At 38.8% G+C, this 27,114-nt stretch overlaps 1 protein-coding gene across 8 annotated transcripts in view; it reads left to right on the plus strand.

Annotated features, from left to right (window-relative positions):
- Window positions 1-27,114, plus strand: part of MCC (MCC regulator of WNT signaling pathway) — a 206,424-nt gene that overhangs the window by 142,026 nt on the left and 37,284 nt on the right. For all 8 annotated transcript variants that reach the window (XM_057403871.1, XM_057403872.1, XM_057403866.1 and 5 more), the window contains 5 exons: window positions 1,281-1,394; window positions 7,462-7,604; window positions 15,776-15,912; window positions 20,583-20,746; window positions 23,893-24,099. In XM_057403871.1, coding sequence (XP_057259854.1) covers window positions 7,480-7,604; window positions 15,776-15,912; window positions 20,583-20,746; window positions 23,893-24,099 — 633 coding nt within the window. In that variant the 5' untranslated portion in view covers window positions 1,281-1,394; window positions 7,462-7,479. The remainder of the gene's footprint in view (window positions 1-1,280; window positions 1,395-7,461; window positions 7,605-15,775; window positions 15,913-20,582; window positions 20,747-23,892; window positions 24,100-27,114) is intronic.

Below are 27,114 nucleotides of genomic sequence, written 5' to 3' on the forward strand. Positions count from 1 at the left end.
TAGCTACTAGCACCTAAAATTCACATCTAAAAATCTTCATAAAATTGTATTTTCTGTCTTGAAGCCAGAGATGGCTTATTCTATAGCAATACAGTATGTGAAGGAGGCGTTGTCAAATGATATTGTCTCTCTGCCGTCATATAGCTACTTTCGTGTCACTGTGTGAAAACACCTCTGGTTTTGCCGGCTTCTGGTGTTGTAAAGGTAAAATGATATTAAAATAGGACTCAGTAGCAGATTGGCTGGAAATGGAACAAGAAAAATAACTTAAAAGTAACCTGCCCAATAAAATGTCAGAGTGAAGGACTGAAACTGGCTGAAGGAGTAGAAACAGGGTGTATGTTTCAGTCTGAATCTTGGCAGCAGAGCGGTGTTTGCTGTGTTACTTGGTCCGGTGTGAAAGGTCACATCTGTTTTCTCATGAGGCATAACTTGCAGTTGTTTTTTTACTACTACAAAGAAAGTTATCAGTTGCTAATTTTCCTCCTGGATTCTTTGGCTGTAGTTGTCAATACTGAGTGCTGAATTCTAGCTGATGCCTTCAGTGTAATGATGAATGGGATATTTAAGGACAGGAAGAGAGTGTGAATAAATTACAAGTATAGGATTAAGAATCATTCTTGATTTCTAGGTTAGTGTAGCTGATGTAATTTAGATGATGTTAGTTATCCTAGTCTGCTATATATTCCCACATGCTATCAGTTAAATATGGAATGTATCTTTCATCAAAAGGATCTACTGCAGAAAGAAAAACAGTTCAGGTTCTTCATGTGTGGCTTCAGTAGATTAGAATCACTGAAACTCACTGACATAGAACCAAGGAGAAAAACAGCTGCAGAGCAGTAGCTCAAAGTGGAGTAAACTTTAATTGCAAAATAAAATCAAGTTCTTACACAGAACTTGAGTTATTCCCTTCACCAAACTGATAACCCCTATATGTCTGAAGGTATCAAATTGTGATGCACCTTTTATAATACAAATTTAGTGTAAGATTTTATAACACAAAACTTAAACCACCTCCTATTAAACTAATGCATATTTCCAGCTGAATTACACTTCATTGTGTTTATCCTTATAATATGTTCTCTGATGAAGGGACGTGTGTGCTGTCTGGAGAATTCTTTGCAAAAAGTAGCACAGGAGAACTTCTTTTAGACTTTTGTTGTAATAAGTTCCTTTTAACTACTACAGAATTCCAGATATTTTAGCTGGTGCATAATCCTCTTATCTTTAAATGACTTGTGAATTAGTTAATTTATTTCATTCCTTTTGTCTTCTAGCTTCATTTAGCATCCCTGGCTTCATTAAAGGGAGACATAGTGGAGCTTAATAAACGTCTACAACAAACAGAAGGGGAGCGTGACCTATTGGAAAAGAAATTGGCAAAAGCACAGGTGAGCAGTAGTTCAGTTCTGAAGGTGGTCCTTGGTTTTGTGTTGTCTTGCTCTTCAGAGAGGAATGTGATACGTGGGGAGAGGATATAATATTTGAGCAATGTCACAAGTGAAAAGAATTTGAAGACTGCAAGAAGCAGTCTTGTTTTGAAGCCAATATAAACAGCAACTGCTTTGAACTATATTAGAATATAAAAATTGCAGCATGATCTGACTGGATTGGGAAGGCAGGCCCTTCCAGTTCGGGGTCAGATACAAACAGAGCACAAATTAATACTGATAAAAAGTTATTGCCAATTGGCAGTGCTTTCATGGTATGTGAGGAATTGTTTGAAATCTCAGTCTGGCTTCTAGTAACCCAGTTTTGTATGTATCTGTTGTAGAAAATACAGTCAGTGGGAAGCCAAGGGATTAAGTCAGAATAAGGTCTGAACTCTAGTGCTTTCACAGCTCATTAAAAAAAATGAATCTTTTCCTATCAAGATAAATGTAAAGAGGTAGTGAAACCTTTGGGTTTTGATACTGTCATTCTGGGAAATACCTTTTGTTAGTACTTCAGATTTCAAAGCTAATTCAAAATGCATACTTACTTATACTTGCATAGGCACAAAGCGTTTTGTCCTGTGAAAGTATAGCATCTTATTTGTTGCCCAGAAAGGTTGTGAAATCCCCAGCTTTTGAAGTACTCAGACCACCTGGACCTGGTCTTGGTCAACCTGCTCTAAGTGACGGTCCTTGAGTTCCGTATGGGGTTGGCTGGATGACCTATCAACCTCAGCCATTCTGTGATCTTGTGAATTTAGGATCTTAATTTTCAGTGCAATTTGATAGGAGCCTGTGTCTGCGTGTTACTTAAGCTCAAGCCAAATACAGAAATGTTTAGGCAGCCTTGATTTTAAGTCTCTTACCTCAGTCATCCAACCATATTTTGGCCCTTGTCCGCATTCCTTGATGTTTTTCCAGCTACCTTTAAAGTTTTGGGGCTTGTAAGTGATACTCTTATTCCAGACCAACAATGCAACATCAAGAAATACAAAACGCTTTCATGTTTTCATTCTTCTTGATGTGTGAGTCAGAGCCATGCTGGGAGTTAACGTTATTTATTGTAATCCTGAGAGCCTTTTCTAATTTCTGCTGCAGCTCTTTGACACACAATTTGATACGAGCTTGCATTTGATAGTCATTAAAGAGCCAGATGCATCTATTGTGTCCAAACACTCCACATCATTCTTCATGACCACACTGACTTTGTTGTTACATATTACTCTGCAGGGTCTTGTGCTAACCACAGGTTTTTTGTTCATGTTTTAGGTTTACTTCTAGATCTTTATTTAAAAATACTGATATTGTCTCTTAGCCAGTGAAGAGTGCCTCATAGGTTCTCCCATACAGTAAGGAATCCCCACTGATGGTGGCCAGGATTAAGGATCAGTCCTTAATACCAACTAACATGTGCTCTGTTAGCACAAAATTGTTTGGTGCTTTCTTTGATGGGTTACAAATTATGCATATTCTCAGTTTGTAATGCTGAAGATTTTTATGTGATCTTGGGCTGTGTGCTTGTGAACACAAGTGTAGTGACAGCTGCTACCCAAACTGTGAATAACACAAAACCAGAAAATAAGTCAGATTAAAAAATTACTTTTTTTATGAACGATTTATATAAAGTTTCTGAGATTCAGCTATTTTCAATCTTTAATTTTTCTTTTCTTTTTTTTTTTTTTAAAGCCCCCAGGTAGATAGAGTTTTTGGGGGTGGGTGTATTCAATCAAATTGAGTCTTTCCTAAAGAATAAGCCAAGAAACAAGGACGGCTCACATGTTGAGTATGTTGGCTATCTTCCAAAGTAAATGCTTCACTTAACATAATTTTTTGAACTTTTCCTCCCACTCCACAGAGATTCATCCAAATTCATAAATTCATATCATGTATAATATCAAACATTTTTTTCCTCTACAACCTCTGTCTAGTGCATTTCTTCCTCACTAATGTGAATCAGAGGTTCAGAAGGCATAAATTAAATACAAGGTAGTAGAGGTTCTGCATAACCATATTCAGATGCTAGTGGATCAGTATTAAATCTCTATTCTGCATCTGGACTATACTAACAAAGGCAGTGCATGTTTCATTTTAACAGGCGTGGTAAATGCTCTCTGGAACAAATAGCTCTTAAAACACATTTTGGTAATACTTTTCCCATCATTTCATGAGGCTTGTGAGATGCTTTGGAAGAAAGCATTAGTGATTTGAAAGGTGGAGGTGATTTGAGGAAATGCAATTGAAGTAATTTAGATGACAAATGGTGAAGTCAGATGGTTGGATACACTGTGCTTAAAATTTCATAAAATAACATAATTGATCACTGGTTGTTGTAGCATGTTCATTTCCGAACTGCAGTCTGTGTGGAGACCTGCTATAGCATTTGGCCACACCCTTCTATTATGTCAATAAGACAGCAGATCTCTTTGCATGTTTGTATTGGTGTACAATTTGGCAATGAAGTGATCTCTTGAATTAAATTTGCTGTGCTGGTCAACCACAACAAATATCTTCTTCCAAAAATCTTTCTGTGGTTATGAGAAGAAATGCAGTGCTTTCTGCTAGCTCTGGCTGGCATGGTATCCTCACTTTGATATGATAAATAGTGGATGTCTGAAGGGAGATCATGAGAAATACATACAGAGTGCTGTTCTCCTTCATACTCCCCCACCTTTCTGCCAACATCTGTGAACAGGAGGCTACATCACTTTTAATAGTCCTCTGTGGCCCTATCCTCCATGGAGTTACCTATTCTTTCTAATCCATCTACATTCTTGGAATTTCCAACATCCTGTGACACTGAGTTCTACAATTTTACAATAGAACGTGGGATTTAATAAAATGCTGATGTTTCAAGAAATATAGCAAGGAAAGACAATTCACTTACCTATATCGTTCCTACCGTTTCATTTCTTTTCACAAGGTAGTCCTGCTTTCTCAACCTTTGTGCTTAGTCTCTGTAATTCTGGAATTTTATAATAGGTCTAGACAAAGGGTAGGGTAACAAAGGGTAGGGTAACAAAGACTGTGCTACATCATTCTGGATTCTTTATGACAAAGAAACAAGTCCCATTACTGCTGTAATATTTCTTTACATCCTCTTGTAAAAAAATATTTTGAAGTAACTTGAAGTAGAAATACATGGTGTTCAGATGAACATTGAAATTACTTGTCCTGTTGTGTGATGTCCTTATCTCAAATGGATCAGCTCTGTCTAGTTGTAGTCTTCTTCCACATCAAGTATACATAGAGTATCACCAAACAATTAATTCTGACCATGTACATTTGCATGATTGAGGATTTGCCACAATGGACTTGTGTTTATAGTTAAAATTAGATGAGTGGATTTCCACTTTAAAGTCTGACATTCCTTTTTAAATTACTGTATCAGTTGCTTGAAGATTTTCTGCTTCTGTGAGCCTGTTAGGTTTATTAGGGTGGCTCATTCAGATGATGACTTGTGTTCTTGGTGAACAATACTATAGCCAGTGTTTGCAGGGCCTGAGGCACTGGGGGATGGGTCTCTAAGTGAGCTCTTTTTTGTCTTCTGACTAACCACTGTGAATTTAACATAAAGGTTTGCACCTGGTAGTGTTTTTTTCCCTAGCAGTTTGTGTACATTACTAGGCAGTAGAATCATGTGTTGAGATAATATCCTTTGGTTAAAATATTTTTTCTTAACATCCTTCTCCCTCATATTCTTCTTGCTCTTGTGGTTGTTTCCCAGTATTGGAATGTCAGACAAAGGTGTTCCCAAGTATTGTTAATTTATACCGTAATTGAATTAACCTTTTTTAGTCTGTACAAAAAATGAGTCACTTACTCGTCACTTACTTACACTTAGAACTGTGCTGGCAACATTTCTCCTGACCTCAACAATTGCTCATCTTTCACAACCTCTCAGTGGCTTATCCCTCTGTTTGCTTTCTCAGAGAACTAGAGCTCTTCATGGTTTTGATAAGAACTTAAGTATGAGGCTGGAAGAGGGATGAGGGAAAAGGTACAAGGTATTTATCTTTAAAAGTCTGTGTGACTGTCATGCAAATAAATTGAAAGAGTTGAATATATACAATTTGGAAAGAAATAGGAACTAGGGCACATCATTGTTCCAAGAGAGAAATGGCTGGAGAAAAAAGAAAGCAAGTCTGGTAGTACGGCTGAGGTCCATTAGCAGGAGTCCATATATCGTCAGTCAAGATAGATAAATAAATCCCGCTTTTCAGTGAACAGCTTAGAAAGACAAATAATATTGTAATAGGGATTTTATTTATTCTCTGGAAAGAGTTATTATACACTCCATCTGAAATATCCTTTTGGTTTAAAAGAAAAAAAAGTAATGCACATTATTGATTGATCTGAATAATGCTTTGGTAGCATTTGTGGGTATCAATGTGTGTCAGAGGAAATTTAGGTTTAGAAGGACAGAAGCAGCAACTCTTTTTTGCACTTGAAATCTGTTTTAAAGCATTTTTTCAACATTTTCTCTACACTGTTTCTGTACTCTGAAAGCCATGGTGGTACTTCAACCAGATACAATGTTAAGATACGAAAATGTGAGAAATAAGCTGTCAAATGATTCTACAATAAAGAGTCATTATACTATACCGTTGCAAACATGAAGTCTTAAAAGCCAGCTGAACATTTATCAGTCCTCTCCTACCCAGGACAAGTGTAAAGATACGGTCTGTTTGTCTTGGTGTAGGTAAAAGTGCTTTTGACTACAGCTGGATTAAGAAACAGTTTTGCTGCAGTCTGTGGGATTGGAGCTCTTATGTCTGGGCTACTTTTCAATATGCATATTCCTGGAACTTAAAAATTCTGAAAAAAATTATTTCAAATTTAAATAAAACATAAAGCTTAACATAAATTTTAGATTTCAAGCAGCCTTTTATGTAGATGATGTCCTTAAGCTATAAATGTGAGTGGCCAAAAAATAGGAGGGCAAATCGAAAATAGCTGCTAGCTTGGGTATAATTTTTGTATTTATGATACAAAGGGTTGAGGGAGTTATCTCTGTATAGGGTGTATACTTGATTTTCAAAAGTTTTGGTGTAGCAATGTTGGATGACTTTGTACATTATTATAAATTACAGCCTTTACTTTAGAAATGTCACTCGGATCTTATATTGCAGGTCTTCAATTAATGAGTATAGTTTTTATACTGTCAGTTGGAGCGTGATTTTCTTTTTCATTGAAAGCATAATGCATACCATTCTGCCGTTGCAAGGAGGCTTGATTGTTTCCTGCAGGTGGTCACAAGCAAAAAGTTAGAAGTCTTGAAGTCTTGCTCTTTCCAGCCACTATCAAGCATAACTTCAATCAGCATGCACTGTTATATTGTAACTGAAGTAGGCTGTAATTGTGTGTTGTGATTGGAGTGTTTGCTGATGCGAAGAGCAAACCAGAGGGACTGGATTTAAAATTCTATGGGAAATTAAAACAAGGATTTTGTCTTACACATAGAAACCAAGCAGCCATGTAGCCCTTTAATTGTTCAAGTAATAAGCATTTTATTAGAATGGATTAAATTAATTTAAAATATGCTATCATATCTTTACAGGCTAATAAAACCAAATACACTACAGAATAAGTCATAACCTCAAAGTGTGGTTTGTTTTCTTTATAATAATGTGGTTTCTGCCTTAGGACTTGTCCTAATTCAGACCACATAGGGAAGATCCTTGAAGATTCATGATGCATCATGAATCTCACAGATCAAAAGGTGAGAGAGATATTTGTAGCTATTTTCAGTTGCAAATGGTGGGTTTAGTTCAAGCAGGAAGGGCAACTTCTGCCCTTTAGAGGGGGAGGAGGCGACAAAAAGAGTACAGTGTATACTCTTTCAGTCCATCTGTAATCTTGTAATGACCTGTGTGTACCTCTTGATTTTATATCCATCCTTTTTTCTTTCAAAGGCAGTGTTGGTTTGATGAGTAAGGAAACCATTAATGGTGTGTACTTTTACCTTGTATTGACCTCTATGCAATTACTCATAAAACCTTTTCTGTTCCCTGCTTTTCTGCTTTAGTGTGAACAATCCCATCTAATGAGAGAGCACGAAGACTTGCAGGAGCAAACGACACTACGCTACGAGGAAAGGATCACAGAGTTGCACAGTATCATTGCTGAATTAAATAAGAAAATTGATCGACTACAGGGAGCAACGATAAGGTACAGCAACTTCCTGGAAACTGTAGGCCAATGCAAGAATGGTGCAAAACATGGTGTGAATTCTACTCCAAATACAATTTGGTGATGACTTTTAGGTAGTTAGGCTTGTTATGACTGGTACTGAGTATCTGCGCATAATTATGGTATGTGTTCTCCAGAGTATCACTTTGAGAGTACATACTGTCTGGCAAAATCATACTTGTCAAAGCCTAATGATCACTGCAAAGAACTGCTCTGTGCTGTATAAATATTTTTTATCATAGCATACATGCCAGGGTACCAGATACATGATAGCAGTGGTGGATAAAGGAATATGTAGCCACCCGGCTTGCACCTCTACTTTAACTTTATTTTGTGGCATGCTATAGATCACCTGGTTTTAACATGTAATGAAAAATACGGCTCAAATGGTTTTCAGTAGGTTTTGCATCTACTTGTACTGTTATTTCTGACAAAACAAAATGGTACAAATCATGCTGTTGCTTGTCTTTGGAGCAGCAAAACTTGGGGTATTACACTATGTCATTACTTGTTACTGTGTTAAAATAAATTTCACGTTTGACTGCAGGAAAACACTTGTCCTCACTTGCTTTTACGCGTTGCTCTCACATAGAGAAAGTTGGACTAGAATGAAGAAGGAGCTTTAAGCAGTAAAACTACTAGACTCCATGGATTTTCTAGATAAATCAAGTCAGATGTGACTCTTGTGTAGGTAATATTGATGTGGTGCTCTAACCAAGTAGCAAATTTTCAGTTTTCCATGCTTATTAGCTGCAAGGTTTTTTATAACTGCTTCATTTGCTCTTCCCTGTAAACATTTCTACTAGCACAAGGCAGTGTTGTTATAACTACTTGCTTAGCCTTCCATGAAAATATTTATATACAAAAAAAAAGGTTTGTCACGTATATATACCACTATAAAAGCAGGAATAGAATCACATTATGTTAATTAAGAAGATAAATACTGCCACCTCTGAGATGATCGTAACTAGTGATGGTCATGGTGAGATTTTTCAGGGAGGTATTTTCTAAACCAGTAGTACTTCTCTGAAAAAAATCCCTGTAACTCCCTTATATGTTCATGCTTAATACCTCCACAGACAAACTTGTCTTTTGTCTTGTTCTGAATCACCTTTCTTTTGCAAGATACTGGTTGGCCATCCTGCCCTCCTCTCTGGTAAAGCTCCGCCAATTGAAAAGTCTAGTTGAAAGGCAAAATCACAGAAGCTGCATGGATTTTCTTATTTATTTTTTTTTCCTGAAAGACAAAATAACGCCATGACATTTAAGAAAAATACTACATAGAATCTATGAAACCGGTTTGTTTCAAGATCCTGTGGCAAGCTAAATGCCAAGTGGTTCAATTACAAAATATTGGAATTGGGTGCATACTATGAATAGTTTAATGATGTCTTAAACATAACAGCAGTGGCATGCACAGGAATGTGAGGCATAAGAACTGAGCTTGGTAGGAGTGAGAAGTGCAGTTTGGCTGCCCCTTTGGGGGCTGCAGGCTTTTGAAGGCATCAGAACAATACTGCTGGAGCAGTTCCCACACCACTGGCATGCCCCACCTCTTTGGTCCTGTCATATGAGAACTCATTTTGCTCAGAGAAGCTCTGTTTTTATTTGTTCTGGTTTTATTAGTAAGAACAAGATATTTGTTAGGTTAGTGGATTTTCTTATTTCCTTTAATAGTTTGCAGGCCAATAATGTGGTGTCTGGGGAACAGAGAAGTAATATTTTTGCTGAAAAATGGCAATCAGAGGTAGAATCGGAGGGATTCCACAGGGTTTGTAAAGACAACTGAAAGAAGAAGAACTGATATTTTTTGGTTGTGTCTGTCTGTAAATCCACTCTGGAGTCTACTTGCATCACCTCTGAGAAGCTGCTTCATCCCAAGGGAGCAAGGGTGATGTAACTGCTGTCCCTCCTGGAACAGGTGTGACTCACAATGCCTCCACCCTTGGCTGTGGTGGAGCCATACGGACTGTGAGCCCAAGAGCTGGAACAAAACAGTCCTGGCTATGGCCTCAGAGTTTATACTTTTCCTCTGAACCAGAACACAGGAGGGATTTTAGTCCTGATTTAATTTTTGGCTACATGCAAGTAATGCTGTATGGAGGTTTTACTTGTGTTGTCAAAAAGTTTAGGCTGCCTTTCTGAAAACAATTTTCTTGAGTTTACATTAATTGTGTAGCAGATAAATGTTTCCCTAGCGCTGACAGAGAGATTGTTGTGTACTGCTTTTAGGCTGTAAAAAAAACCCTAACATGTAGCTTGATGTGCTGCTGCTTTGTGACATTCTTCATGGTTCCTTCCAAAACCCAAAAATATTCTGGAAACAATTAGAAGAAACCAGAGATGCATGGAGGATATTTGACTACCCTCTTTAAGCTGTATTATCTTTAAATTTGTATCTCTTTGAATGTGAGTGGTACCCTGAGAAAGTGGGGCAGAAAGTAAGCAAAAAGAGTGTGTAAATCTGAATAAGGTTTTGCAACAGTTTGAGGATTCTTGCAAGCTGCGTAAGCTCGTTAATATTCTTAATTCCAAGGATTTTTCTTCCAAAACATTCCAAGGATGTTTTTGATGGTTTGTTTTGTTTGGGTATATTTTTTTTTTTCTGTCCTTACACTGTCTGGACTTTTGCTCATGTGGTTCAGTAATACCAGCTCTAAAAAAAGCTTAAGTCACATGTGCCTGTTCCCAGGTTATGTGTGATATGCTGATCTTAGTAATCTTACAGGAGGTTTTTTAGAAGTTTCCAGGATTTTTCTAGGTTTTGATAGCTATTTCTTGGTTACAAGAAGTTTGATGTGTGTGCCCACATGAAGTTAGCTGCTGCTCTCACACTGTGTTGTTCCAGCATTCCCTAAGGAAAATGAGGTCACCATGGTTGTGGAAGCAAGCCAACATTCATCTCCAGTTGTCTCATCTCCCTGCTACTGCCTCTGGACAGCCCAGCTGGTTTGGAAGCACAACCTCACGAAAATAGAAAGCTGAAATACAGCTGTGTCTGACTTGATACTCCCTATGCTCACACTGTTCAAGTAGATGAACCTCTTGCTTGCCTAGTTCTTCACATGTGACAGTGCAGAATTTACCCAGTACCACCTCAATACGGTAGCAGTTTGGGAGCAAAAAGACACTAAAGAAGTGCTCTACTAGGATGAGGATGCTTTTTTTTTTTCATTTGAGCAGTCTAGAGACATAAACCTTTGCTCTGTTTTTTCTTGGAAAATTACAGTTGTGTGACTGTCTCAGTGTTCTCGTCTAAATTACTAAGAAAGTGGGAGGAGGTAGCTAGTATTGTAAGTCCATTGTAAGACTGAATTCACAAGCTTTCATCAAACTCTGCAATACTGCTGGGCAGAAGGGACTATGAGGATTGTGTAGAGCACATTTTGCCTGCTTTTAGAGTGAACAGCTTTCACTGAGTGGTGCTAGCTTTGAGTTCGTGTTAGCTTGTCAAATGGAAGCTGGGGGCAGTGTTACCCCTACTTCTGCTGTTTCAATTTAGAAGAGAATTTTTTTTTACATTGCAAAGGTTCTCTGTCCTTTGACAAGGTGTATGCCTGCTCCGGTTTTCTCTCCCAAGTGTGTACAACTTGGAGGACAGCAGATCCAATCAAATGGATCTTCCGAGTTACAGTAATATTGTAAATACTTAGATATAACCAATACACCAGATAACTCTGAAGCAGACAAAGGATTTACAAATTACACAGTAGTACTGAAGTACTAAAAGGGAATTAGATCTGCATTAAAGGTGAATATGGTGAATATTCCTGACTTCAGAAGGTTTTAGTATTGTCTTAGAGTAATTCAAACTCAAATCTTTTCTTTCTTTTTTTTTTTTTTTTTCCTTTTTAATCATGTCTTTGGCTGGCAAAAAGAATTTGGCCTGTGATTGACAGTCTTTCATACATGTCAAAGTGAGATTCAGGAAAAGGAAAGAGACCAAACTGCTTTTAGTTCTAAACCACTGGCTGTTTGGGTCCATCTGTGCAACTCTAAAAATTGTAACTTTGACAATACCAAACAGAAATACATTCCGTTGAATACTGGTGTGTGCTAAGGGTTATTTGGAACAGTTGTCAAGAAGCTTGTAGGCCGTTGCTGTAAACCCATTTGTTCAGACTTAGAGCTTTTAATCTGAAATATATTCAGAAAGTAGGTTGTGTTGGAGTTAATGAGGAAGAAGGAGAGTAAATAACAAATGGCACTTAAAGTCATATTTACACAATGACCTGGAGATCTGATTCTAGCTTCAAAATATGTGCTACATGGAAGTTAAGTGAATCCAATTCAGATAGCACTGTGGATGTGAATAGTACTTCAGCCCTACCTGCCACTGGTGATTAATTCTCATGTTATCTCAAGTGTGTCACTGTTTGTTCACAAGTGAACTAGTTCAGAGGGACCTTAAGAGTATATACAAAGGGAGCAGTCAGTCTGGGTTGCAGTGCACATACACCTGTGGTATTCTCAATCTGAGGGTCTTAGAACGCTTTAAAAATACTTGTTCAAGTAAAATGATTGTTGAATTGTTGCTGGCACCTAAAGCGTGAAGCTATGCATTCTTTGCACTGTGAAGAGAATGCACACCTTGTCATGTTCCTGGCTGTCCTGGGTTCAGCAGTAGCAGTCATGTTTCTTCTTCTTGGTAGCTGGTGCAGTGCTGTGTTTTGACTTTCGGCCTGGGAACAGAACTGATAGCGATGTTTTGGTTTGGCCAAGGACTTTGTGAGGCTCATGCTCTGCCAGGAAGGAGGGGAAGCTGGGAGGAAGCAGAGACAGGACACCTGACCCAAACTGACCAAAGAGGTATTCCATACCACAGCACGTCATGCCCAGGATGTAACTGGGAGTTAGCAGGAAGGGCTGGGAGACGGCAGGGTTGGAAGAGGTATTGGTTGGTGCTTGGTTGGGCTGAGGGGGGCAAGTTATCGGTCGGCTGGTGCTGAGGTGTTGTATTCTCTTCCCTTGTTATTTTCCTTTATCATTATTATCATTGGTGGTAGCAGTAGTGATCTGTGTTATACCTTAGTTACTAAACTGTTCTTATCTCAACCCGTGGGAGTTGCATTCTTTTCGATTCTCCTCTCTGTCCCTCCGGGAGTAGGGGGAGGGAAAGAAGGGGGGGAAGTGAGCGAACGAATTACCTGACTGGGTTTAAACCTCGACACTGGCAGAACTTGTCAGTGGTGGGAAAGGATGATGAAAGTGTGCCATTTTGCTGAATACTCGCTCAAGTTTTACTCAGTGCCTGTACAGCAGTTGTGATCACTGCTTGCACCCGGACATGAGGAAAGCAGGTAAGTGCAGATGTTCCCACAAAACACACCCTTTTGCTCCAACATTGTTCCCATGCTGCCCTGTGTTGAGAACAGCTTGACCTGATTTCAGTTGCCTCTAACTCACAATGACATTCCAACAACTGGGATCCATCAGGGCACATAGGAGAACAAATATATATCTCCTTTCTTCAGCCAAGTCCTAGATGATGACAGCAACCGGGAGGTTGTAATACATCCACCATCTGGGTGCTGTGGCAGGAGTTCAGTGGTTCATCATCATCAGCTGTTCAGCAGCTCGTATTTCCAGTGCCACTGAATGACTCTTCTCCTGTTCTGAGGAAAGGGGAGTCACCAACAGTATCTTTTGTTACTGCCAACTTCAGTTTTAAAGGCAAAATTTGTATTTGAGATTCACTGGTCCCCTCAGATTCCCCCATGTGTTTTTAGGCTTCTCCCCCATGAGACTGGTGACAGAGAGACTGATTGGCCTTGCTGTTGCTTTACTAGAAATGGATTTCTGATCTTTCTGGTCAAGTCTTAGAAGCATTAGCTCATTCAGAGACTGATTCTGGCTTGAGCTACTGGGAAAGACGCAAGTCCTGCTGCGTGATGTACTTTTCAAGTGCCCCAAGATACTGAGGATGCTTAAACTGAAAAAACAGCGCTAGTGCTAGCTAGATGAACCTGTGTTGGACTTAAAACAGAAAATCTATGCAATAGTAGCCAGAAGAAGAGTGGTAAGACATTATTATTGTGTGCAGCATTGTTTTGTGATCAGTACAGCCTCTCGCACATTTGTAGAGGTAATTTAGGTTTTAAAAATGTAGAACTAGTTGTTTCATAAAAGGAAAGATTATTTACCTTCAGTTAAAAAAAATGCAACTGTTAGAGTGCTTGGGTATTGTTTTTATCTAAAGCTAATTACTCCTGTCTTGTGCTGTGGCTAATAATAAACGAGTTCATGTAACATAAACCCGCACTTATCTGTCTTCATTACACTGTTTTAATTCTTGCTATTCATCATTTAGTTCTCACACTCTCTTAAACATGTACTGCATGATACCATAAAGACTTATTTTTTATCAAAATCTCTATTTTAATCAACTGACCTGCATTTTTGTTTAATAATAGTCACTAAGTGCTTGTGATAAAGTCAGACGTCCTTTCTACTGAAATGAATGTAAGGGGTAGAAGAGCATGATAGTTCCTGTAGAAATGACCCTTCTTGGCAGTGGAGACAGTGTTCTCACGGGAGAATGCATAATTGGTACATAAACTCTGAATAATCCTGAAAGATACAGCAAGGCCATGAGAGGCCCGAAGAAGCTTAAGCAAGCAAGATAAGAGGCTGGAATTCAGCGAGTTAATGAGAACTGTGGACTGTTGGCAAGCTTTTGAGGTTGAGTTCTCACACCTGTGTTTAACCAATTATATGTTAGTCACTAAGGGTCTTCAGGACATGTATCCAATCATAATATGCCAAATCACTGTAAGTGCATGTAAGAAATAGTATATAAGGGTTAAGGATTTGTATAAAATGAACAAGAAGCATAACTCATATTGAGTTGTTCTCTTGATTCCGGTTGCTCTCTCTGACATTGGCAAGCAAACTGAAACTCCTTTTTTGAGTTGACCTGTCTCATAAATTGTCACCTCTGCTACTTTAAGATCAGACTTTACTTCTGTCATTGTTCTCTGTATGTATGGGCCATCTCCTCTGCTGTATTGCCTGGCAAACCCAGACATGTCTCCAGGCTGAATCCTGCAATCCTTCTGTAAGAAACACTCATCACCATGTAGCATACATACAGCAGGCTTAACATTACAGGTGCCCCTCCCAGATGCAGATCCCCAGATAGCTCTTTGCTGTTTCTCATTGTTCCAGATCCAGAGTGTTTCATTCTCATACTTTTGTGTTGAATCTGAATCAAAACAAATCTCTGCATTTGTTTTATTTTAACAAAATGGAGGCTGTTTGCTTACTTACCAGAGGGAATTTGAACTAGAATAACCTGATGTTGTTCTTATGTTTAAAATGAGCGCTTGAATGTTAAAACAGTCGCTGTAAAAGTAAAAACAATAAAAATAATAAAAAATCTCTTGAGTTGAATCAGCAAATAGCTCAAAAGAAAGAAATGTTTACAAGTGTTTTCTGGCAAAGCTGTTAGTCATTTACTTATCTTCTTTCCTACTTCTTTCAGCTCTTTGTGTGGAGACGAGGGAAAAGCCCTAAATTTTTAATCTCATTAGCTTTAGCTAAAGTATCCTCTGTCCTCAATTATTTTAGTAGAACCAGCTTGACAAATGAGTTAAAACCTAGGTAACTGAGGCAGCAGTTCAGCATTATACTCACACATTCTCTTCCTTTTGAGAAAAGGAAAAATTTTTTGTCCCCAGGAGCATTTTGATACACATGTGCAGGTTTGTGCATGTGCACACTTGCTTTGCTCACAGCTGATGGCATGTTTGAGCTGAGGAGACCAAAATCAGTAATTGCTAATTTACTTTGGGATCAAAAGCCACTTACGCTGATTAAGAATTGCCATTTCAGAATTTATTGCAGAGCACTGTATATCCTTGCACACATCCTTGCTTGCACTCAGTTCCACCCATTGTTTCCTTGTCTAGTTTTCTGGAGTAATAATGAACTTGGAAATAAAGAAATAGAAGCGAGGTGTTGGCTGCTGCAAGTGATCATTATGGGCATAGCACAGTTGCTTTGCAGTAAGGGTATAAAACCTCTGCTGGCTTAGACTTCTGTGGATTGTATCCTGCTGCTCAGCATACAATATTTCATATTACAGGTATGAAATAAGGGTCATGGTATTTCTTCAGAGGATTTATTTCTGCCTTTACTCTCTCTCACAGGGAGGAAGATGAGTATTCAGAGTTGCGGTCAGAGCTCAGCCAAAGCCAGCATGAGGTTAACGAAGATTCATGCAGCATGGACCAGAATTCTGTTTCAGTACCAGAGAATCAGTCCACCATGGTCGCCGCAGACGTAGGTGAGTTATGCTTCTGATGCCTTCTTACAGCAGAAAGGTGTCATAGCTTTTGAAAGTCTTTTGCAAGGATACAAATTAATCCAGGCTGTGTTAATCACAAAAATACTGAACTTTTCCATGACTATGATCTCACATGTGAAGTAATCTCTGTGCTTTGATATGGAATAGCTATTGAGTCTGAAATGGAATGATTGTTCAGCAAAGCTCATGACTTTTGGGAAAGAAGAGGGGGGGAAAAAGAGCAATTCACATACCATTGTGCCTGTAAAGTAGTCTAACTCTAGAAAACAATTGCAGACAGAGTAAAACTTGGGGGGGGGGGGGGGGGAAGGGGAAGCACGTCCAGGTTTTTTACAGCCTAATTATAAAGAATATCTGCACTTTTTGAAATCTTGACAGCCTTTTTGAAGTATGGAATTGTGATAGCTTACTGAAGTGGATTTAGACAAGGATAAATCTTACCCAGGCTATTCAAAATGCAGTGCAAGAGGGGAGTATCTCCAGACAGTCTGTAACTGATTTTTTTCTAGTTAAGAACTAAGAAGGCAAGCATCTTTTTTTTTCAGAATATCATCTGTTTTGTCATCCAAGCACAATTACTGATCATTTGAAGAAGCTCCAAGTATGGAATAATTACTCCATAAAGTTTGCAATGTAAGCATGAGCAGATAATAGGCCTTCAGTATGATAGTGTTTTCATAGAATCATAGAATAGTTAGGGTTGGAAAGGACTTTAAGATCGTCTAGTTCCAACCCTCCTGCCATGGGCAGGAACACCTTACACTGAACCATGTCACCCAAGGCTCTGTCCAGCCTGGCCTTGAACACCACCAGAGATGGAGCATTCACAACTTCCTTGGGCAACCCATTCCAGTGCCTCACCACCCTTACAGCTGTAGACTAGCAGAAGTGTCATGTAATCCTCACTGTGACTGATTTCCAGAATTCTATTCAGAATACTATTTCTTTTAATTTATATTTAGAATCAAATACTTGGTCTTCATTTTCTTCCCTGGGTAAATTAGCTGAATGTCTGGTGGGTGAACTTCTGTGGGTGATAATGTACATGAGCAGTGAGTGTTCTAGGAAATCACTGAAATAGTACTACTCTTAAGCCCTGTTGCGGAACTTTTGATGCTTAAGTAATAAACTCTTAACTCCACATGACGCTTTCATGGTTATAATGCATCATGCAATGTTTACTTCCATACATAAGGAACTGTATTAAAGCGGTTTCCACATGTTTGAGCAGTGCACTTTATTACTGAGAACTTCTTGCTGCTTGTTCCAGTGTGGTGCCGTTTAGAAGTGTGGACTCCAGAGAAGGCTGACTTGTGGGCATAATATTCATTGCCTTCAGATGGACTTTAATAATGAAGAAAACATGCTGATATTGTAAGCTACCATATAAAAAAGGTTTTCTGTACATTTTCTTAAATTGAAATGAATACACCGGCTCTGGAGTTGTGTATTTATAAAGGCAAGACCTGGTCCCTAGCTTCCCAAACAGTGTCCCTATATTCTTTCCCACGAGGACAAGGGCCTGTGAGTATATCTGTCTATAGAGGGCTACATCTACACAGTCCTCCTGATCAGGCTACATCTACACAGTCCTCCTGATCAGGCTACATCTACACAGTCCTCCTGATCAGGCTACATCTACACATTCCTCCTGATCAGGCTACATCTACACAGTCCTCCTGATCAGGCAGCCTGTAGCAGACCCCTACAGTAATGTCCCCCATCACAGTTCTCCCTTTGACCCTGACCCACAAGCTTTCCGTTGACTCATCACCCATCCCAGGCAGAGTTCCACACTTTCCAGCCTATCATTGACATAAATAGCTACACCTCCTTCCCCTTCTGTCTGGCCTGCCTTTCCTAAAGAGCCTGTAACCTTCAATTCCAACACTCCAATCACAGGAGCCATCCCACCATGTTTCTGTGATTCCAACAATGTCATATCCCTGTAGATGTGCACATCTCTAATTTTACTTTCAGAAGTTGATACATACTATTTTCTACTTGAATAGATTCTAACATTAGGACTTTCATTTTTTTTCCTCTTTTTTTTACTAAAAAAAAAATCTAACTGATTTACTTTTAAGCATTTATTTTGGGATTAGGGCTTCAGTTTTATTCTTAATGGTGTGGAGCTGAGGCAGGGTTTGTTCACAATAACAGCAAGTCATGCATCTAGGTTTCTTCTAACAGTGGGAAACATGGCAATAAAATGAAATACAGCAATGGAGAAAATAAGAATGTTAACTGAAGGGATTCTTGCTTTTTTTTTTTTTCATATTTTGCTTCTTTTTTCTTGTAATTCTTCTATGGATTCTGTCCTTTTTGGGGTTTGTGTCTGTATTCCTGTGAAAATAAATCCTGTTGTGTGCGTATGCACACACATACATATATATACACAAATATGGATATATTTTTTTATTCTTCTAGGTACAGGTATATAAGGATAAAAAATCATGACCTAATAACAATGTGCACTACCTTGCTTACTGCCCTAATGTAATGAACATCAGTGATGTAATAAATAATATAACAAGATACACTAATGCATGTGGATATACTGCTCTATCACTACAGGCAGTAAAACTCCAAGAGCTAAAAGTGTGAATACTCTCCAGTGCTTGTGATTGGTTTGTACTAGTTTTCTGGCACAAACAGGGTTCTCATCCAGTACTAAAGGGGGTCTACGAGAAAAGTGGAGAAGGAGTTCTTACAGGGGCATGTAGTGATAACACAAGGGGAAGAGTCTTTCAGCTTAAAGATGGGGCATTTTGATTAGACATTGGGAAGATAATCTTCCCTGTGAGGGTGGTCTTATGCTGGCACAGGTTGCCCAGAGAAGCTGTGGCTGCCACATCCCTGTCAGTGTTCAAGGCCTGGCTTGGATGGGATTTGGAGCAACCTGGTCTAGTGGAGAGTGTCCCTGCCCATGGCAAGAGGTTGGAACTGGGTGAGCTTTAAGGTTCCTTTCAACCCAAACCATTGTATGATTCTGAGATACTAGGATTCCATAAAACCTGAATTTCTGGGGACAGTGTTATTGTAGAAACAAAAAGTGTACAAGGTCTTGTGAAGCTTTTTTAAATAGGCAAAATGTCTGTTACAGGAGATGCTATGGAAACAAATAAATTCAAACAAACAGAATAGAGGGTTTTACAATTAAGCATCCTGCTCAGTATTTGCTGCTCATAAGTAAGTGTTACTGTAGAGGGATTTTTGGAATTACTACAACAGATGAGTGGCTGCTAGTCAGGAACTAGTGAATATGACTTCCAGGAGTAAAGTTTTGTATGTAGTGGCCATTCACATTTTTCATGTCACAATACTGTGACATCATTCCAAACTGTTCTTTTTGGTCAGTGATAGTTTCATGTTTCTGCATTAGTCTGTTGAGGTGTTTTTGTGGCAGCACATTTACAGGATTTTTTTACTTTCTGATCATCTCATCCCTTCATCCAAATGCTTTCAGTCTTCTCTTGCACAGAGAGATATCAAGGCAGTCTACAGTAATCTTGTGTCTCATGCCTGTTAAATGCCATGCTACTTTAGTTCCCTGTAAGAGCCACAGCTATGAGTTAAATGCTTGCAGCAGTTGTATAGAAATAACATGCTCCAGCAAGGATGCCTGCTATTGGTTTTAGTAATGTGTAGCACTACTCTCTCATAGTGTACCACTTGCATGCTTTACAGTTGGTAGTTGCTGCAAACTCTGAAGTAGTATGCCAGAAATAATAGCACAGCCAAGAGAGCACAAGGGTGAATTCTACCATGTGCCTGCCTTAGGAGCTGCCACTGTCTGTTGTCATGTGTAAGCTTAAGAAAAACAAAAATATTTTTTTGAAGTGAGATAGCATGGTACTAAGAACCACTGCTTTCACAGAAATGGAGGATGCTGTGGCAATGCCCAGGACACTAGAAGAGCTTTGCCTAAAGACAGAAAAGGAAGTGACTGTCACATTTTATAATCAAAATAGTGTTATATATGCTGCTAACGTGGTTGTAGAATTATGGAACATAACAACAACAAGGTGTGTTGTTATGGTCCCTGAATATTCTGCAGTTGCATTTGAAGAAGAAATAGCTGTAAAAAGGAAACATATAGATAGGGATCATTTCTCTAAACACCAGGATTTTTTAAAATCAGGCAGCTTGTAAGTACAATGACAAAAATTCCTTCAAAAAATGTCAAGTTGTAGTGTCAGTGAGTGTACCAGGCAGAAAAATATATAGAATTTACAGAGGAAAAACCTCTAGGGATAATAAAATCAGAGTAATAGGCCCTGAAAAGGCCTATTTCTAGGCAGGAAAAAAAAAAAAAACCCAACAAAAAAGAAAATCCATGTTATGTGAGCATGTGGTGTCTTAAAGTGATGCTCTTCAGAAAACAAGAGGTCTTTGAATAAAGAACGAACACTTCAGATAAATAGGGGAGGGGTTTTTGTCAGATGGGAGGTAATTCATCATTTCAGTTAATGTGGTTATGGTGTTTAAGCATATCACTTTGTGAGGAAAAATGGGCATATTGCAAGGACATTCCTTGAACAACATCAGTGCAGTGGTTCTGGAACAGGCACTTCCTGGCTTAATTTTTCTTTTCACTGAGTCACTAATTATTGAGATAATTCTTGTTTTGTTTTGCTTTCTTTTAGATAACTGTAGTGACTTGAATTCAGAACTGCAAAGAGTGCTAACAGGTCTGGAAAATGTTGTCTGCGGGAGGAAGAAAAGCAGCTGCAGTTTATCGGTAGCAGAAGTGGATAGACATATTGAACAACTCACTACTGCCAGCAAACATTGTGATTTAGCCATTAAGGTAATGGTAACATTAAGCTCTAAATGCAGCATGCACTTTGCCTGAAGCATCCTGTCACATTCTGTTGTAATAGCACTTTACTTCCAAAGGTCTCAAAGTAAAGTACTTCACAGAAATCAACTCCAGCTCACTGTGTGTTGGGTAAGCAGTAGCATGCCTGTTTTACACTGAATTCTCCAAGGCCCAGAGAAGCTACTAGCAGAATTTCAATAACAAATGAGAAATGTATTTGTCTTATGCTCATTTCAGAGGAACAGGGACACTCAGCATTTAATTTATCTTCTGAAGGTTATGTAGTAAATAAGTTGTGATTTGCCCAAGGTCACAGGTCACACAGCTACTCACTGACAGGTAACTGAAAGCACAGTATGTAATACTTGCTGAAATTTGAAGATAAAATGACTTAAACTGTGTGTAAGTGGTGACTTGACTGTCTTAAAATATGAAGCTAGTGTTTAACACAAAGCATGCCTGTTACATGAATTCTAATGAGACATGCCAGACACAGGAACAATAATTCAACTGATTGTATGTCTTGGTTTTATTGTATATGTAAACAGAACCAGAATAGGGATGCCCGATAGCACATATAATGAAGGGATTGCAATTCAGAACCTGAAACCAAGAGAACTGAAAAGTATCTAACTACATGCAGGGAATGAGATGAACAAGCTTTCTGTGTCAGTGACTCATTCATATAAAAACAAATACAGTGACAAGTTTGCTGTTAAAATGGGGAGGTCTGTGACCAATCTAGATGACTTAGACACTTTTGCATACTACTGGGAAAGGTCCTCGCTATTCCTGCTGGTGGAAGAATATAAAGGTGTATGAAGAAATAAATGTTGAGTTGTAGTTTGAAGACTGTGGGTATATTTGAGAGCAACAGGAAGCCTGACTTCTGGGTTTCTTGGTAACAGTCTTAAAGTAGTTTGTTTGAGAGTCTTGAAGGATTAGGATCAATACTTTTAATGTTACTCAATATTATATGGTGCTTTAAGGGTAAGTATTCTCAGAAGTCAACATTCACCAAGAGAAAGATTGTGGATCTTGGAAAACAGATAGAGGCTGGTCTATGTAAGGTCCAGAGAGGTCTCCAAAGTGAGATGAAATGAAAACTTGCACAGGAGGTAGCTTCAACAAACTGTCAAAAGTAGCTGCCATAATCTTAATTCTCAACATTTTTATTTTAACCCCATTTATTTGCTGTTGCTTCAAATTAACTACAGCCAAATTTTCATAAGTAACTGTCAGCAACTTTTTCCTGGTCCAAAATGCAGGCATTTTGTTTTCATGTGATCTCTACATGGATAGCCATTTTTGGGGAAGACTTTTCCTCACTGCCTATGCTATAGAGCCTGGGATTGTTTGTGTTTGACAAGTGATAGCATGATAAGGTTATTAACCTTTCAGGAAGATAGGAATCTCTCCAACATGGTCCCATTATAAGCTAGAGAAATGTGTCATCAATATGTTTAATATAGCAAAACCTACATGTAAAGCTCCTCTCCAGAGTTCCACCCATGGCTCCTTTCCTGCTTTCTCAGACAGAGAACTTGGAGACTTAAAATGAGTGGAATCATGAAAGGAAGTCTGAAATATTCTGGCTGTCTTTTGCTTTGACTGTTGGCTTTTTTCTTCTTTACTACATTACATTGCAATGCGATCCTGTGATCCATGAAATTATACCTAATTTATCTGCTGTGCAGCAGCAGGCTGGATAAAACTGCTCTGTGATACTGCTTTAGAAAAAAATAAAAACCCTGGTAGTTTACATAGGTATATCCATGTATAGTATTGATATTTTATTTACCATCGAGGATGGTAGCATGTTGGTTGTCAAACAGGAGAATTGTGGTAATATTTTAGTGAGCAAAAGGCTATTGGTCATGTCAAAATGAAGGAGCATAGCCACATGCAGAAAGGTCCCTCAGCTTTGTTAAGGACTACAGGGCAGCCCTTAGTATGACTGTCACATGCATGCTGATGCTGTCACTGCCTGAACTTTGTACTTGTGTAGGCAGATGGTAGCAGTGGAGTCTGGAGAAACAGCAGCAGCCTGTCTGAAGATAGCTCTGTGATAAGCCCCTGTTCCTGCTACTTCATTACAGTCTTTCAGTGTTGCTCCAGGCTTATCAACCCCAGCTGTGCTCTGAGGAGAAGAGTCTTTGGGAAAGGAGGGGTTGCACAGATAGCAACACTAGGAGCACGGGAATAAGGTAGAGGGAGGCAGCAGCAGAACTTGGCATTAGAGGGGTGAGGAGAAAGCATGGAAGAAAGAGGAGAGTTTGAGTGAAGATGGGAGAGGAGAACACAATAATGAAGAGGCACTGTTTGAAAGAAGGCTGGCATCATCAAGAAAGAATGCTCCTGCCGTTACAGAAGTTCTCTTCAGACTGTAGGATTAACCACTCTGTGCTTATTCAGAACTTAAATTCATCTTCATGTGGTATTGAAATAACTTACCTTGTCATAGTTTCAGATGTGTAGGTCCAAGTGAAACTGATACAAGGCATTGCTCTTTTAGAAAAGAAGTTTAAGCTTACTGCCTTTTGTAGTCACTACAAGGGCTGTAACATCTTCTATATAACATAAGCCTAGCTGAGGCCAGCGTTCTTTCTTTTATCTCTCTCTCACCTCTAGGAAAGAACGTGCTTAGCAACATGGGAAAGGAGGCTCCTCTTTTTTTACTATCCCACTCTTTTCTCTTTTGTGGAGTTGGTTCAGAGCTAAGAAAAACTCCGTGATATGCACATTCACAGGCTGCTGCTTTCTGCCTGTCATTCAGGCAAGAAACAAGCAGCACAGTGCTTACCCATGACAAGGTGTCATTAATTTGTTTTAAAGTGTTCTGAGATAAAACTACCACAATTGCTGTCACTCTTGGGTGACATGTTTCTCTTGCTCATAAAATGTATGCTGGTCAGTATGAAATATTTTGATTAAATGGCCAAACTAAGCAACAATTTTTTTTTTTTTTGTATTTACTTATGAAGCAAAAGAAGCAAACTAATGGTGTTGTGGGGCTGGTATGTACATACAACTGTATCTATAGTTGCGTGTTGCACACATGTCCTTTGTACCATTGGTCTTGTTCAGTCTTTTTTTCTGCTCCTTTCTGGTTTTTGATGACTGTATTTTTGCAGACTGTGGAAGAGATTGAGTGTGTACTGGGACGTGACCTTTATCCAAATCTGTCTGAAGAGAGATCTCAATGGGAAAAGGAGCTAGCTGGCCTGCAGGAAGAGAATGAGAGCCTCACAGCCATGCTGTGTAGCAAAGAGGAGGAGCTGAACAGGACCAAGGCCACCATGAATGCTATTCGTGAAGAAAGGGACAGGCTGCGTAGAAGGGTAAGGCTACTGTATTGATCATGCTTCTTGTTCTTCCTAACCTGTATAATTTTGTCACTACAACAAGCTTCTCTTTAATCTTGCTTCCTGCACTGACTGTAGGGCTTTTTGTTTTTAAAGCTGAGCCATACAAATTAAAGAACTGGAACAAACCTGAACATAGTTGAAAAAGATTGTGTGATGAACAGCCAGAGTGTACAACAACCTGATATCAGAAATGATGAGTTACCAAAAAACCTGATACTCGTCTCCAAGGAAGCATATGTAACTCGACTATAAAGAAAGCAGATGTTCATTTAGTGATTTTTCCTGAGAGGCATTTTTTTTCCTGTAAGCAACAGATATTTCTTTTTTTTTGATGGGAATTCAGTTTCTGATTAGGAGAAAGGAAAAGAGCAGGACTCCTGTCAGAGGGTAATAATTCTCAGAACTGAACAATGAATAGTCCCAGCTGTGTCCTGCTTGCCTGTCTACATTCTGTAGTGCTGCAAGGTCAGATAAAGCCCTTGTGCTTTGTGCGGAGTCCAGAGTAAAGTAACCTGGGAAATGATGCACAAAGGATGAAAGTTCCAAAAGAACATGACCTCAGGCTCAATTACTTTTAAAATTTGTTAACTGGTCCCTGTTGAATCTGCAGACTTTTGGCTAGATGGGAAATAATTTGTTTTTAGAACAGGCAGTTTCAAGTTTATGTGTTAAATCTGAGTGACAGTTTAGGCGACTGTATTTTGGTAAAATTACTGTAAGTGTTGCTCTTTACCTACTGGCAGCAGATCAACCTTTTTGACAAATACTGTTGCTGAAACAATGTAGTTTCCTAGTGACTGTATCATTTTAGCATGAAGCTTGTGTGAGTGTTACAGTCCTCAGAGACAGAGTCACAAATTACCTTTGAAAAACTGTCTAGATTCTCTTTAACACTAACAAAAGGTATGTGTGATGAGGGAAGAATAGTAATCTGCAGTCACATAAAACAGGACCACTTCAACTTTTCCTTTGTAAAATTTATTTTTATGATATACTGTAAGTGTAAGACGTCTTCAGTCCTGAAGACTGGTTTTATACTGACTCTTCTGTTTTAAACAGAGGCAATACTACCCCTTGAGCTACAGAAGTAGCATTTATGCACCTGCTGAATTATAGCAGGTTGCAGGATGGGGGTGGGAGAAGAAGGGGGTAAGTGAGCAGAGGACAGAGTATTTGCTTCTGAAATTTGCTTACACAAATGCAGATATTGACACTATCAGATGATACAGATAAGTACTGGGATATCAAACAAGTCAAAAATAGGTAGCCTTGAAGACAGAATTAATAGAGAAAGATTTAATGTGTGAGAAGTACATGGCAGGGCGGTTGGAACCAAATGGTCTTAAGGTCATTTCCAACCCGAACTATTCTATGTTTCTGTGAAGTATAGAATACAGGTTAAGGTGCTAAAAAGATTGGTAGCAAGCATTTATGCTGACAGCCAGGAGCTCCTCAGAAAAAAAAAAACAAAAAAACCAAAAAAAATCCAAAACAGAAAAAGAGAAACAATTGGTGTTTGTACCCTCAGGGATCAGCAGTGGTGGAGCTGTTGATGCATAGTGGCATATTCAATCCTAGGTTGCACCAAATAAGTTATTTCCAGTAGAGATTGGAAAGACTGTATAAAGAGTGGTGGGATCTGGTCTGAAATGTTATATGTAGTTCTTACTGTTTACACTTGAAAAAGTTCTGCTTAAATTGGCAAAAATGATGTAGAAGATGCTCAGGGGAATGGGTAGCTTACTTTGAGAAGTGACTTAAAGAGATTGTCCTCTTCAAGCTGCAAAGAAAATCTGAATTTGCTTTCTCTTTACAAGTACTGGAGAAAGGAGGTAAGAATGAAAACTAATGGCTACTCAAACATAGGGACAAAACTGGAGCAAGAATGGATTAATGTAAACCACTTGCGGCTGTATTAGGCCAGAAATTAGACTATGAGGTATCTAACAGACAAGAGGACTGTGGTTCTGAAGAAACAGTAAGGAGTAAGGCTACTACTTTGTATATGGAGTTTTAAAATATTAAAGTTATATGTAATGAACTACATATGCAATTTATGTATATATAAATATATATAATTTATGTATAAACATAAATAATAAGTTATAGGGAAAGTTTATATCATGAAATTAAATACTGTGCAGGGATAACCATTAAAACCAGGATTGTTACATTAGGATTGTATCCAAAGGAAAGCATCTCTGGTGGAAACAGAATTGAGGTCATCAACTTGTTGATCACCTAAGTGGTTAGAGCAGTTACAGATGGTAGCAGCAGCGGGGATATTACTGACCCAAACAGTGTTCAGACCACTGACCCCGGCGAGTCTTGAATTGCTCTGTAGAGACTGTGAGCTGTCTTTTGTAAAGAGCAAGCCAGTTTAAATGTTCATTCTCCTTTAATTAAGGGAATTTTTCTTGGACAGATTGGACGGATGTCTTGCCCAGTGCCCCCCCCCCCCCCCCCGATAGTTTTCATTTAGTTTGCACATGTACAGGACTTTACTGAAATACGGATTTTAGTATCATCCTGAACTTGCAGAACAACCACTTTATTACCCCCACCAGAGAAGTTTGTTCATGGCATATGACCCGGCGAGCAACACTATGTAATTATCTCACTGGAAACCACATTTGCATTTTTGATGTAACTCTGTGTCCATAGTTGCAACAAAATAAATGTTTGACCTATCAAATATTTTCTGTATGCCACCTGAACTCAAAGTTACTTCAGATTATTCCCCTGGAGAGTGGGAAGGAGTTCCAAGTAAAATCTAGTTACTGTTCTTCTCAAATTAAATTGGGTGAGGTGAGTAAGCTTGAAGTTGACCAGATCGATAGTTCTGTTACTTTAGACAGTCTGTAATCAAGTAGAGTGCTTTCAATACATTTGTCTCAGGCTCATTGGAGATGTAATTAAATTAGGTATTTACTGTGCTCAGTTAACAGAGTGAGCTGCTTACTAGAAGAGTAGCTAAGAGACAACATA

Source organism: Pezoporus wallicus, unplaced genomic scaffold (assembly GCF_028554395.1).
Source record: "Pezoporus wallicus isolate ANWC-B61680 ecotype Strahan unplaced genomic scaffold, APGP_CSIRO_Pwel_v1 contig_8209, whole genome shotgun sequence".
In the NCBI taxonomy this organism is placed as follows: domain Eukaryota; kingdom Metazoa; phylum Chordata; class Aves; order Psittaciformes; family Psittacidae; genus Pezoporus; species Pezoporus wallicus.